The 15,835-nt window shown below is 43.2% G+C and overlaps 1 protein-coding gene across 1 annotated transcript; it reads right to left on the reverse strand.

Moving 5' to 3' along the window:
• Positions 1-1,603: 1,603 nt before the first annotated feature.
• Positions 1,604-3,178, reverse strand: LOC127312203 (berberine bridge enzyme-like Cyn d 4). Its single transcript, XM_051342676.2, has one exon. The coding sequence runs from the start codon at positions 3,176-3,178 to the stop codon at positions 1,604-1,606; it is 1,575 nt and encodes a 524-aa protein (XP_051198636.2).
• Between the last annotated feature and the right edge of the window lie 12,657 nt (positions 3,179-15,835).

Genomic DNA, 15,835 nt, shown 5'->3' on the forward strand with positions numbered 1-15,835 from the left:
TCTTTGCGACGGACTGCTTGTCCTTGGTCCAACGTCTACATTCCTCTACCCTGGATCGCTCTCAGGTGGACATCCTAGTCGGTGAAATCAAGTCATTGTTTTGTGCCTTCACGGAGGTCTCCTTTGTCCACGTGAAGCGAAATCTCAATGGAGCAGCACATTGTTTAGCTCAGTTTTGTCGTTCTTTTCCTTCTAGTGAGGTTTTTAGTTCTGTTCCGGAATGCATCCGTGAATCTCTTTGTATTGATGTTATTTGATCAATAAAGCGGTATGTTATGTCAAAAAAAAACACAAGGTTTTATTCTGGCTGCTCATTCAGATGGAACTGGTGTTATGTCTGGATCTTACTTGCTAGAGACAAGGAACCAATTGTTCTTTCAATGCGCCCATCTGCAGACATGTATCGGCAATACATTTGCCCTTCTTGGAGACTGCCATCTTAATATTTGGGTTACTCCAGCCAAGGACTTCATCGTCAGACTCAAGCAGGCTATTGCTCATCCTTTCTCTCTGGAGATCATTATTCGGACGGGTTGGGCTATTTTGACTACCAGAAATGACAATATCCTCTAGAGTTTAGCACCCGGTCTGTAAGAAAAGTCCCAGTTGAACCTGGATGCACATGACCCAGGTGGGAAATACATTTTTCGAATGTTAAAAAATTCTGAAATAAAAATAACGGGGTATGTACGCATGTTCCATGTGTGCGTAGAAAGTTTTCGCGGAGAAATCAATTTTTTATTTCAGAATCTAAAAAATACAAAATACGTCACATATATACTGCTATAGAGCCCTGCAAAATTTCACTTTTTTGCCGAGACAAAATAAAAGGTTTTTTCGTTACGAAACTCATGTCCAGGGCACATGTTTGAGATCACCTTTGCATTCATTTTGTGTTCCGATTTTTGAAACATATTTTTACATCACAAACACACTTTTGAAAAAGTGGGTTTACATGGTTCTGAAAAGCCAGTCTCCCAGTCTCTATCGTTGCAGGAAAAAGTTCAAGGAGCAAGCTGCACAAAGCCAGCAATCTGTATTGCGTTCCCATCAGGGCTCGAGGGCTAGCTGGATGGCTTCGTTTCTAGCTAAATGCTTGTCCTCTTAAGTAACTCTTACTATTGTTTTCTCTCTCTTTTGTTTCGGAGCTAACCTCAAGCTCTGCTTGTATTGTACTACCTCCATTTCAAGAAATAAGACGCACGCGTATTCTAAGACGAACTTTGACCATAAAAATTGAGCAACAAAATCTTGATTGTATTATATGTAATTAGTATCGTTGGATTCGTATTGAAAGGTACTTTTTAATGCTGCTAATTTCATACAAATAATGTTTATATATTTAAAGCAATTTTTGGTCAAACAAAATCACGTAAAACGAGGGCGCCTTATTCCTTGAATCGGAGGGAGTATCATACTGTTTTTCTTTTGAAAGTTATAAAAGCAGCATTGTGAAAATATACTGTGCAGCTTATAAAAAAACAAAATGACGTGGCGTGAGTGGAGCAGGACGATGTGCGAGTGGAAGACCATGGACAGTAGGGTGATCTAAATAGAAGTTGGGAATATGCGGACATCAACTTTGGCTAATGCCACTTCGTCGTCATCGAAGAGGAGGAATGCTCTGCTCATTCCTGAAGAAGTCACGTGGATCCACCATGGCTTTCACGGCGGCCAGCCTCTCAAAGTTAGCCTTGAAGTATGGCTCGCCCCAAGCTCTAGCCTTCACGTAGCCGTTTTCGGCGCCATTGCTGCAGTAGTCGTCGTTTACACCGAGGTCAAGGTCCCTGTAGTTGACGTAGGCGCCTCTGGGGTTCTTGGACACGTACGGCTCCATCTCCTGATGCAGCCCCCTGATCCAGCCCATGTGCTGCTCCGACGCCTCCGTCCCGTTGTCCCACCAGAACCCATAATACTGGACGTTGTAGAGAGCTCGCCGGTGCGGGAACGGCGTGGCCGACGGCGCGACGCGGCCCATCTTGCCGCCATAGGGGTCGAGGATGAGCAGCCCTGCCCCGTCCTTGAGGAACCAGCTCCACGTGCTCTCCCACGCGTGCCTGGGGATGGGCTGGTGCACGAAGTCGGACTTGGCCTTGAAGTACCTGTCCGGCTTGGTCCCTCTGTCCAGGAGCAGCGCCGCCGGCTTGCCCGTGCCGTAGAAGGCGAAGTAGAGGACGGACTCGATCCAGCTCATCTCTATGCAGTCCTCCCGCGTCACGCCGAGCTCCGGGAACATCCTGGCCATCGTCGCGACGATGCCGGTGCGCCTGCCGAGGTACAGGGACTCGAACTGCGCCTCCTGGTTCTGCACCACCACTCGGAGGATGACGTCGCGGGGCAGAGCCGGTGCTACCTGTTGCCACTTGGTGAGGAGATCGCTGGCAGATCGGTTTCGTGGCCGGTGGACGGTGAACACCGTGACGGTCGCCGGGACGCGCACGAGCTGGAGCTTCCAGGACACCACGATGCCGAAGCTCCCACCCCCGCCGCCTCGGATGGCCCAGAAGTGGTCCTCCCCCATGCCGGCCCTGTCCAGAAGCCTCCCCTCGGCGTCCACCACGACGGCGTCGACGACGTGATCGGCGGCGAGGCCGTGCTTCCGCATCATCAGGCCGAAGCCGCCGCCGCTGAAGTGGCCGCCGATGCCGACCGTCGGGCCGATACCGCCGGGGAACCCGAGGCGCGCGCTCTTGTTGGCGATGCCGTAGTAAAGCTCGCCTAGCGTGGCTCCCGAGTCTACCCACGCCGACTTCCTCTTGACGTCGACGCGGATCGCGCGCAGCGCGGCCAGGTCGACGACGGAGAAAGGGCATGCCGCGTCGATGGAGCGGTAGGACAGGCCCTCGTAGTCATGGCCGCCGCTGCGCGGGAGCACGCGGACGCCGTGCGCCACGCCGCAGCGCACGGCAGCCTGGACGTGGGAGGCGTTGGTGGCCTTGATGATGACTAGGGGTGTCGGGGTGGCCGGCGTGACGAACCGGAGGTTCTTGATGGAGAAGTCGAGCACGGACGGGTAGGAATCCGACGCTTGCGTGTAGACGATCCCCGGAGGAATATGGACGGTGAGGCAGCTTACGAAACCGGTTGTGTTGGTTGGCGCAGTAGCCATGGCCGCAGCCGTGGAGATGGCAGTGCAAACGGCGAGCAGTGCAAATAGGAAGCTTGGAGCTGTGGCCATTATGCGTAGCTTGGTTTGAGGACTGAGGAGGCAGGAGATATGGTTGCAACTTTTAAACAGGTCGGAATTGGAAGTAGGCCAAAATGCCAAATCACTTGTGGAACCACTAGGAGTGTACGATGTATTCCTAGTACTTCCTAACTATTGTACTTCTAACTATTGTTTAAAGTAAAATTTTAATACTATGACCAGCTTTCTTTTAAAAATATAGCAACGTTGATTACAACTTATTGGCATAATATGAAACTAGATTTCAAGAGGTGTTATAAATGTTGTCACTTTTTCCCCAAAAATTGGTCGAACTTTACAATACTCGATTTAACACAGAAACTAGATGTATAATTATTTGAGGACAGAGAGAGTACAATATAACTTTAATAAAAAAAGTTAATAACATCCATTTCACCCATCTTAATTAAATACAATAATAATAGTGTAAACATCTATTGTATTTAATAAGTATATACTATGAAAATATATTTTAGATTGGATCTTGTCCATCCGTTCTAAAAACATGTCTCCATGTTGTCTAAATTTGCATGTATGTACACACGTTTTAGTGTGCAGATACACATAAATCTAGACAAAGTTTAGACATCCTTTTGAGGATCGATGAAATACTAATTGTGATGTGGTATTATATATGATCGTATTTTGGTCTATATCATATATTAATCAAACTTACTATAGGTTGACTTTTGACAGTAAGTATTTATGTTTTTTGCGAAAGACGGTATAGACGCGGACGCTCAAAAAGATGTACACACACTCACCTATATGAACGCACGCACTTCCTATTAATGTTAACACCTTCAAGAGACTATGTCCAAGAAACCGATCCGACGGGTTTTAAGATAACGAAGTCACCACAACGAATATCATCTCCCACTAAAAGAATATTTTGCCTTTATCAGACACCAAAGTATTAAACCAAGAGTTTGAACTCAGGTGAGCTGGGGGAGTCCAAAAAACCGATTCGACGGATATATATATATTGACGAAGTCACCACAACGTACATCGTCTCCCAATAAATGAATATTCCACCTTTATTAGAGACATCAGTGTCAAACCTAGAGTTTGAACTATGGTTGGCTGGGAGTTCCGCTGCCTTGCCTACCATCCATCAACAAGGTGGTTCTTATGTCTTTTTTTTTATCGATGCGACTTGCTACTTGTTACTTCGGCTGGTATTTCCTAAGCTTCGTGATCCAATTCTTTGCCAGTGTGTTATTTACTGTAAACCAAAATTGAATTAAGTGTAATTTAATAAGTTTATGTGACAAATCTTTATGTACGTGTATCTATGCATTCACATGTACAAACGGGGTGCTGCTCCCACTCGCACGTCCATGCAAGGAGGCACATGACGATGTATCACCGAAAACCTCATTTCACAGGCAACGACACCTACCGGAGTGACGTCAACAATAACGTTAGCCATATGCTGACTAATTCGTTCACAAAATTATGAAACACATTTGAAACATAATTGAAATATAACTGAAACACGATTTTTTTTTAAACAAACTATAGTGACATCAGCAATGATGTCACCAGTTTCACTTTTTGTCAGACTGTTTCACAATATTTTTCATGTATCACTTTAGTTTCATAAAAGTTTCACTTATGTTTCAATTATTAGTTTTATATTATATTAGAAAAATATAAAAAACCTCACCAATCTCAAAGCAGAGAGTGGATAGTAGATGTCACACCGGTACATACAGTTGCCTTTAAATTCTTTGTGTTCGTCGTATCACTCCACAAGCGAGTGTACATAGACCCGTAGTCCGGGAGTTGCCATGTAGGGATTTAAGTAGGTCATCATTGAGGTATCTCTAACCCCTCTAGTTCAAAGTTTGAACTAATTTTTCTTAAACAACTCTGTCATAGGAAAAAGTTAGTTTATTTTTTAAATTAAGGAGTATTCCTTATTGCTATGACACAGATTTGTTTCTTGGCTTCAACACACCCGAGACCAAGTCAAGCGGAGAACACGAGAGTTAGCTAGAGTGACGTTTTCGTTAAATAAGATGAGTTAGTTAGTGTGCTGTTTCTTTAACCACAAACTACGAATGCCCATTTGTCATGTGAAAGATAAGGGAGGGCCAAGGTGTCTCTGGCTTTTTGTATAAATAGCGAGAGGAGGCCGTTTGGGTCGAGGTGTGCCAGGAGCAGGCCATACTTAGCCAGGATCGCCACCATGAACGCGGAGAGCGGCGGCACCCAGCCCACCAATATGAAGCACGAGTACACATGCACGTGTTCTGTCGTGGGCGTGTCGTGGGCGCATCAAGCGCCAGGAGTTCCGTCACTCTGTTCTCGTTGCCTTTGAGGGCAACAGCCTCAGAGAGACAGTTGGAAACTGATAGATATTCACCTGGAGGGAAGAATGGTTGCGAGACACACCACCTCTCACAGTCCTTGTCACCGGCGGAGGCGGCGACGCCCTTCTCCTTCCCTCGGCTCTTGGCATGTGGCATTGGCGGCGCCATCAGTCCAAGAGGTGGGTGAAGGGAGGCCGAGGAAGACGAATTGGGCAGAAGAAGATCTGGCTCAAGCAGGAAGACGAAACAAAAGTGTGACGGTGGAAACAGTCGAACAAACCGCTCCGGCGGTTTAAATAGGTGAGGTGTCGGGGGACGCGGAGCGGTTCCCCTCTTCGCGCATTAAGTGTCGCGCATTTCCTGTGGCACACTGAAAGGACAAGTCCCACCATGCTGCAAGTTGCCGCGTTTGGTGGGCCCGAGGCGCATGGTGAACTCCATATTTACCACACCGACCTCCTCGTTCCTCCCGCGCACTCAAATACACACAAGCTATGGATCTGTGTTCATGCAGAGAGCCAAGTCGCGGAAGATTCCCGCTGGTGACTAGACCCACATGTCTACTTTAGGGCGTAGCTGGCAACCTGCGTGCCCAGCCATGGTGGAACCCAGAAGCGAACCTTTCCGCGGGTGAAAAGAAACAAGGTTGTCGGCCCACGGCTGGGGGCTAATGTCGATGTAGTGGGAACAGGGGTACCCACAATGCCTGAAGCGTGGGTGGATACGCTGATCAAGATGATAAGACATGGTGTGCACCACGCCTAGCCAGAAGAAACATACAACGTAGGAAGCGGTGCGCCAGGTATAAATTAGATACCCCCAGAGAGCGTCACCACAGAGGCGTTGACAAGAGCGTAGAGACCTACAGGATCGACATGTTCAAGGCAGGGACCTGGCAAGTTGGGCAGGGGAAGCTCATGTGGCAGAGCTTCTCGAGGAGCTCCCCTCAAGGGATCTCCCTGAAGTCCACAAACCATTCGTGGTGGATCGTCCGGGGGCCCTTCCTAAGGCTCCTATAGCATTGGTGCAGTGTGACCCCATCAGCTACAAGAGCTCGCAAAGAGGCGCTTTGCTCGAAGGGGCACCGTTCTTGCTCTACGCGTTGACCGGTCCACTATGGGAATTCCGGGAGTGCGAGACATGTCCTCGCCGGGGACGGCATGGCAGATACCTGGTACGGGTTCCCTTGGGACCCAGAGGCATTCAAAGCCCGTCAGGCAAAGTGCATCGGGCCACCCTCATCGCGGAAGCTGGGCTACATGACGGCTCGAGGACATCGTGTCAAGGCCAGCCAGGAGGTACGCATTGTGGGCAGCTACGGTCCCAGCTTGCCATCTCTCACATAGGCGGACACTTGTCTAGTGTAGGTGGCGGGCATGCAGCTAGCCCATGTCGTAACCCCTTGTGCTATGAAGGAGGACCATGGTTTAAAGGGTTGGAAAGTTAGTGTGGGATGGAGGAGAAGGAAGAGGGAGTCCTAGTTCCCTGTGTAAAGAAGATCGAACACCTTCACTCATGCATTTAGGCCCGTCGACAGCCATATGTGAGCTGGGCGAACGCAGAGGGCCCTCAAAATCTGGGTCTCCCCCATTTCCCCAGTATATAGCCCACATTTGTAGGACATATATTTTTGGCTCCTCAACACCATTACTCCTGTCACTTAAATAAAAAAAATCACATTTATGTGTTTCAAATATATTAGAAAAATCATGGTGCGGCCAACGAATTATCCCATAAACATGCAAAATTTGAATTTCAAATAGAAAATATTCTGGGCTACACAAAAATGATGGTATGAATATTTCAAATCTCCAAATTTCAATAGATTTTGTCTTTTTTGTGTAGCCTACAATATAAAGAAATTCATATAAAAAATTTACATGCTTATAGGTTACATCATTTACTATGTCCAGATTTATTATTAGATTTTTTGAAATAAATATATATAATGTTCAATTTTTTAAAAAGCACAAGCCCTGGTGCCTAAGGGCCAAAGGCACTTTTGACATTCGTAAAAATGCTAGTTTTCTCGTCGAGCACTCGCCCCTCGTCTGTCTGATGTGTTCGATCAAGAGATGTGCGAAGAAGCGCTGTTCCGACAGCTGATGGCGCGTGATGCACACGTCCGTTGGGAACCCCAAGAGGAAGGTGTGATGCGCACATCAGCAAGTTTTCCCTCAGAAAGAAACCAAGGTTATCGAACCAGTAGGAGATGAAGGCCACGTGAAGGTTGTTGGTGAAGGAGTGTAGTGCGGCGCAACACCAGGGATTCCGGCGCCAATGTGGAACCTGCACAACACAATCAAAATACTTTGTCCCAACTTAACAGTGAGGTTGTCAATCTCACCGGCTTGCTGTAAACAAAGGATGAAATGTATGGTGTGGAGAATGATGTTTATTTGCAAAGAATAGCAGAGAACAATGATTGCAGTAGATTGTATTTCAGATGTAAAAGAATGGACCGGGGTCCACAGTTCACTAGTGGTGTCTCTCCAATAAGATAAATAGCATGTTGGGTGAACAAATTACAGTTGGGTAGTTGACAAATAGAGAGGGCATAAAAATGCACATACATATCATGATGACTAATATGAGATTTACTTAGGGCATTACGACAAAGAACATAGACCGCTATCCAGCATGCATCTATGCCTAAAAAGTCCACCTTCGGGTTAGCATCCGCACCCCTTCCAGTATTAAGTTGCAAACAACAGACAATTGCATTAAGTACTGTGCGTAATGTAAACAATACAAATATCCTTAGACAAAGCATTGTTGTTTTATCCCTAGTGGAAACAGCACATCCATAACCTTAGAACTTTCTGTCACTGTCTCAGATTCAATGGAGGCATGAACCCAGTATCGACCATAAATACTCCCTCTTGGAGTCACAAGTATCAACTTGGCCAGAGCCTCTACTAGCAACGGAGAGCATGCAAGATCATAAACAACACATATATGATAGATCAATAATCAACTTGACATAGTATTCCATATTCATCGGATCCCAACAAACACAACATGTAGCATTACAAATAGATGATCTTTATCATGATAGGCAGCTCACAAGATCTAAACATGATAGCACAAGAGGAGAAGACAACCATCTAGCTACTGATATGGACCCATAGTCCAATGATGAACTACTCACGCATCAGTCCGGAGGCGGGCATGGTGATGTAGAGCCCTCCGGTGATGATTCCCCTCTCCGGCAGGGTGCCGGAGGCAATCTCCTGAATCCCCTGAGATGGGATTGGCGGCGGTGGCATCACAGTAACTTTTCTCGTATCGTGGCTCTCGGTACTAGGGTTTTCGCGACGGAGAGAATATATAGGCGAAGGGGCAGAGTCGGGGGACGCTCAAGCGGCCCACCCCATAGGGCGGCGTGGCCAGGGGTGGGGCCGCGCCCCCCTAGGGTGTGGCCGCCTCGTCGCTCCTCTTCGCCTCCTCTTCGGACTTCTGGAAGGCTCCGTGGAAAATAAGACCGTGGGCTTTTGTTTCGTCCAATTCCGAGAATATTTCCTGTGTAGTATTTCTGAAACCAAAAACAGCAGAAAACAGGAACTGGCGCTTCGGCATCTTGTTAATAGGTTAGTGCAGTAAAATGCATCAAAATGATATAAAGTGTATATAAAACATGTGAGTATTGTCATAAAACTAGCATGGAACATAAGAAATTATAGATACATTTGAGACGTATCAAGCATCCCCAAGCTTAGTTCCTACTCGCCCTCGAGTAGGTAAACGATAACAAGGATAATTTTTGAAGTGACATGCTACTATCATAATCTTGATCAATACTATTGTAAAGCATATGAGATGAATGAAGTGATTCAAAGCAATGGTAAAGATAATGACTAAACAACTGAATCATATAACAAAGACTTTTCATGAATAGTACTTTCAAGACAAGCATCAATAAGTCTTGTATAAGAGTTAACTCATAAAGCAATAGATTCTTAATAGAAGGTTTTGAAGCAATACAAAGGAAGATATAAGTTTCAGCAGTTGCTTTCAACTTCAACATGTATATCTCATGGATAATTGTCAACACAAAGTAATATGATGAATGCAAATAAGCAAGTATGTAAGAATCAATGCACACAGTTGACACAAGTGTTTGCTTCTAAGATAGAAAAAAGTAGGTAAACTGACTCAACATAAAGTAAAAGAAAGGCCCTTCGCAGAGGGAAGCAGGGATTACTTATGTGCTAGAGCTTTTTATTTTGAAAACATGGAAACAATTTTGTCAACGGTAGTAATAATTCATATGTGTTATGCATAAAACATCCTATAAGTTGCAAGCCTCATGCATCGAATACCAATAGTGCTCGCACCTTGTCCTAATTAACTCGGATTTCCATGGATTATCATTGCATTACATATGTTTCAACCAAATGTCACAAAGGGGTACCTCTATGTTACCTGTACAAAGGTCCAAGGAGATAGATCGCATTTGATTTCTCGTTTTTGATAGATCTCAACTTTAGGACATCTATACCGGGACAACATAGAAAACAAATGATGGACTCCTCATTAATGCTTAAGCATTCAACAACAGATAATATTCTCATAAGAGATTGAGGATTAATGTCCAAGCTGAAACTTCCACCATGATACATGGCTTTGGTTGGCGGCCCAATGTTCTTCTCTAACAATATGCATACTCAAACCATTCAACACATGGCAAATCACCCTTACTTCAGACAAGACGAACATGCATAGCAACTCACATGATATTCAACAAAGGTGTAACAGGTTGATGGCATCCCCAGAAACATGGTTACCGCTCAACAAACAACTTATAAGAAATAATATATATAAGCGACATATTCTTTACCACAATAGTTTTTAAGCTACTTTCCCATGAGCTATATATTGCAAAGACAAGGAATGAAATTTTAAAGGTAGCACGCAAGCAATTTATTTGGAATGGCACAAAAATACCACATAGTAGGTAGTTATGGTGGACACAAATGGCATAGGTTTTGGCTCAAGGTTTTGGATGCACGAGAAGCATTCCCTCTCAGTACAAGGCTTTGGCTAGCAAGGTTGTTTGAAGCAAACACAAGTATGAACCGGTACAGCAAAACTTACATCAGAACATATTGGAAGCATTATAAGACTCTACACTGTCTTCCTTGTTGTTCAAACACTTTTACCAGAAAATATCTAGACTTTAGAGAGACCAATCATGCAAACCAAATTTCAACAAGCTCTACCGTAATTCTCCACTAATAGGTTCAAACTACATGATGCAAGAGCTTAAACATGATCTACTTGAGAACTCAAAACAATTGCCAAGTATCAAATTATTCAAGACCATATACCAATTACCACATGAAGCATTTTCTGTTTCCCACCAAATAGCAATGAATGAAGCGGCTTTAAGCTTTCGCCATGAACATTAAAAGTAAAACTAAGAACACCAGTGTTCATATGAAACAGCGGAGCGTGTCTTTCTCCCACACAAGGAATGCTAGGATCCGATTTTATTCAGACACAAACAAAAATAAAAACATACAGACGCTCCAAGTAAAGCACATAAGATGTGACGGAATAAAAATATAGTTTCACTAGAGGTGACCTGATAAGTTGTCGATGAAGAAGGGGATGCCTTGGGTATCCCCAAGCTTAGATGCTTGAGTCTTCTTGAAATATGCAGGGATGAACCACGGGGGCATCCCCAATCTTAGACTTTTCAATCTTCTTGATCATATCATCCTCCTCTCTTGACCCTTGAAAACTTCCTCCACACCAAACTCAAAACAATCTCATTAGAGGGTTAGTGCATAATCAAAAATTCACATGTTCAGAGAGGACACAATCATTCCCAACACTTCTGGACATTACCCAAGGCTACTGAAAGTTAATGGAGCAAAGAAATCCATTCCGACACAATAAAGGAGGCAATGTGAAATAAAAGGCAGAATCTGTCAAAACAGAACATTCCGTAAAGACGAATTTTTACGAGGCACTTAACATGCTCAGATGAAGAAGCTCAAATTGAATGAAAGTTGCGTACATATCTGAGGATTACTCATGATTTTTTGCAGATTTTTTAGAATTTCCTACAGAGAGATCTACTCAAATTCGTGACAGCTAGAAATCTGTTTCTGCGCAGAAATCCAAATCTAGTATCAACCTTACTATCAAAGACTTTACTTGGCACAACAATGTAATAAAGTAAAGATAAGGAGAGGTTGCTACAGTAGTAACAACTTCCAAGACACAAATATAAAACAAAAATTGCAAAAATAAAATAATGGGTTGTCTCTCATAAGCGCTTTTCTTTAACTCATTTCCGCTAGGCGCAGAAAGTGTAAATCAAGTATTATCAAGAGATGAAGCATCAACATCATAATTTATTCTAATAATAGAATCAAAAGGTAACTTCATTCTCTTTCTAGGGAAGTGTTTCATACCTTTCTTAAGAGGGAATTGATATTTAATATTTCCTTCTTTCATATCAATAATAGCACCAACAGTTCGAAGAAAGTGTCTTCCCAAAATAATAGGACAAGATGCATTGCTTTCAATATCCAAGACAACAAAATCAACGGGGACAAGGTTATTGTTAACCGTAATGTGAACATTATCAATCCTCCCCAAAGGTTTCTTTATAGAATTATCAGCGAGATTAACATCCAAATAACAATATTTCAATGGTGGCAAGTCAAGCATATCATAAAGTTTCTTAGGCATAACAGAAATACTTGCACCAAGATCACATAAAGCATTACAATCAAAATCATTGACCTTCATTTTAATGATGGGCTCCCAACCATCTTCCAACTTCCTAGGAATAGAAGCTTTAAGTTTCTTAGGAGCATTTGTAATATGTTTTGTAAAGGCCAAGTTTACAGCACTACCATTAGGACTTCTAGCAAGTTTTTGCAAGAACTTAATAACTTCAGAGATATGACAATTATCAAAATCAAAATCATTATGATCTAAAGCAATGGGATCATTATCCCCAATATTCTGAAAAATTTCAGCACTTTTATCACAAACAGTTTCAGCAGTTTCAGCCAATTTTGCACGCTTTGTATTAGGAGTAGAAACATTGCCAACACCGATTATTTTACCATTGACAGTAGGAGGTTTAGCAACATGTGAATCATCAACATTACTAGTAGTGGTAATTGTCCAAACTTTAACTACATTATTTTCTTTAGCAAGTATTTCTTCTCTTTCCCACCTAGCATGCAATTCAGCCATCATTCTAATATTGTCATTAATTCGAACTTGGATAGCGTTTACTGTAGCAAATGACTTAATATCTTTAGTTTCATTAGGCATAACTTTCAGTTTTAAAAGATCAACATAAGCAGCAAGACTATCAACCTTAGAAGCAAGAACATCAATTTTACCAAGCTTTTCCTCAATAGATTTTTAATAGCAGTTTGTGTACTAATAAATTATTTAAGCATGACTTCAAGACCAGAGGGTACACTCCTACTATTGTTGTAAGAATTACCATAACCATTACCATTATTAGAACGATATGGCCTATAGTAGTTACCAAAATTATTCCTATAAACATTGTTGTTGAAATTATTATTTTTAATGAAGTTCACATCAACATGCTCTTCTTGAGCAACCAATGAAACTAAAGGAACATTATTAGGATCAACATTAGATCTACCATTAACAAGCATAGACATAATAACATCAATCTTATCACTCAAGGAGGAGGTTTCTTCAACAGAACTTATCTTGTTACCTTGTGGAGTCCTTTCAGTGTGCCATTCAGAGTAGTTGATCATCATATCATCAAGAAGCTTTGTTGCGGCACCCAAAGTGATGGACATAAAAGTACCTCCAGCAGCTGAATCCAATAGGTTCCTTGAAGAAAAATTCAATCCTGCATAAAAGGTTTGGATGATCATCCAAGTAGTCATTCCATGGGTAGGGCAATTCTTTACCAAAGATTTCATTCTTTCCCATGCTTGGGCAACATGTTCATTATCCAATTGCCTAAAATTCATTATGCTACTTCTCAAAGATATAATTTTAGCAGGAGGATAATATCTACCAATGAAAGCATATTTACATTTAGTCCATGAATCAATACTATTATTAGGCAAAGATAGCAACCAATCTTTAGCTCTTCCTCTTAAGGAGAAAGGAAACAATTTCAGTTTTATAATATCCCCATCTACATCCTTATACTTTTGCATTTCACAAAGTTCAACAAAATTATTAAGATGGGCAGCAGCATCATCAGTACTAACACCAGAAAATTGCTCTCTCATAACAAGATTTAGTAAAGCAGGTTTAATTTCATAAAATTCTGCTGTAGTGGCAGGTGGAGCAATAGGTGCGCATATGAAATCATTATTATTTGTGCTTGTGAAGTCACACAACTTAGTGTTCTCAAGAGTATTCATTTTAACAGTAGTAAAAATAAGTAAAGCAAACTGAATTAATTAAAGTAAAACAAGTAACTAATTTTTTTGTGTTTTTGATATAAAGAAAGCAAACAAAACAGAAAATAAAATAAAGTAAAGCAAGACAATAAACAAAGTAAAGAGATTTGATGTGAGAGACTCCCCTTGCAGCGTGTCTTGATCTCCCCGGCAACAGCGTCAGAAAACAGTCTTGATGGCGCGTGATGCACACGTCCGTTGGGAACCCCAAGAGGAAGGTGTGATGCGCACAGCAGCAAGTTTTCCCTCAGAAAGAAACCAAGGTTATCGAACCAGTAGGAGATGAAGGCCACGTGAAGGTTGTTGGTGAAGGAGTGTAGTGCGGTGCAACACCAGGGATTCCGGTGCCAACGTGGAACCTGCACAACACAATCAAAATACTTTGCCCCAACTTAACAGTGAGGTTGTCAATCTCACCGGCTTGCTGTAAACAAAGGATTAAACGTATGGTGTGGAGAATGATATTTGTTTGCAAAGAATAGCAAAGAACAATGATTGCAGTAGATTGTATTTCAGATGTAAAAGAATGGACCGGGGTCCACAGTTCACTAGTGGTGTCTCTCCAATAAGATAAATAGCTTGTTGGGTGAAAAAATTACAGTTGGGAAATTGACAAATAGAGAGGGCATAACAATGCACATACATATCATGATGACTAATATGAGATCTACTTAGGGCATTACGACAAAGAACCTAGACCGCTATCCAGCATGCATCTATGCTTAAAAAGTCCACCTTCGGGTTAGCATCCGCACCCCTTCCAGTATTAAGTTGCAAACAACAGACAATTGCATTAAGTAATGTGCATAATCTAAACAATACAAATATCCTTAGACAAAGCATTGTTGGTTTATCCCTAGTGGCAACAGCACATCCATAACCTTAGAACTTTCTGTCACTGTCCCAGATTCAATGGAGGCATGAACCCACTATCGAGCATAAATACTCCCTCTTGGAGTCACAAGTATCAACTTGGCCAGAACCTCTACTAGCAACGGAGAGCATGCAAGATCATAAACAACACATATATGATAGATCAATAATCAACTTGACATAGTATTCCATATTCATCGGATCCCAACAAACACAACATGTAGCATTACAAATAGATGATCTTTATCATGATAGGCAGCTCACAAGATCTAAACATGATAGCACAAGAGGAGAAGACAACCATCTAGCTACTGCTATGGACCCATAGTCCAAGGATGAACTACTCACGCATAAGTCCGGAGGCGGGCATGGTGATGTAGAGCCCTCCGGTGATGATTCCCCTCTCCGGCAGGGTGCCGGAGGCGATCTCCTGAATCTCCCGAGATGGGATTGGCGGCGGCGGCGTCACAGTAACTTTTCTCGTATCGTGGCTCTCGGTACTAGGGTTTTCACGACGGAGAGAATATATAGGCGAAGGGGCAGAGTCGGGGGACGCTCGAGGGGCCCACCCCATAGGGCGGCGCGGCCAGGGGTGGGGCCGTGCCCCCCTAGGGTGTGGCCGCCTTGTCGCCCCTCTTTGTCTCCTCTTTGGACTTCTGGAAGGCTCCGTGGAAAATAAGTCCATGAGATTTTGTTTCGTCCAATTCCGAGAATATTTCCTGTGTAGAATTTCTGAAACCAAAAACAACAGAAAACAGGAACTGGCTCTTCGGCATCTTGTTAATAGGTTAGTGCCGGAAAATGCATCAAAACGATATAAAGTGTATATAAAACATGTGAGTATTGTCATAAAACTAGCATGGAACATAAGAAATTATAGATGCGTTTGAGACGTATCAACAGCCAGCTCCCTGCGCCGCCCCATTAGTCCCTCTACTCCCGTGCTCTCCATCTCTCCCGAGTCAAATTGACTGGTGCAGCCGCACCTCACCTCGCTAGTGTGTCCTCAGCTGCCCACCCCACA

This window comes from Lolium perenne, chromosome 7 (assembly GCF_019359855.2).
Source record: "Lolium perenne isolate Kyuss_39 chromosome 7, Kyuss_2.0, whole genome shotgun sequence".
In the NCBI taxonomy this organism is placed as follows: domain Eukaryota; kingdom Viridiplantae; phylum Streptophyta; class Magnoliopsida; order Poales; family Poaceae; genus Lolium; species Lolium perenne.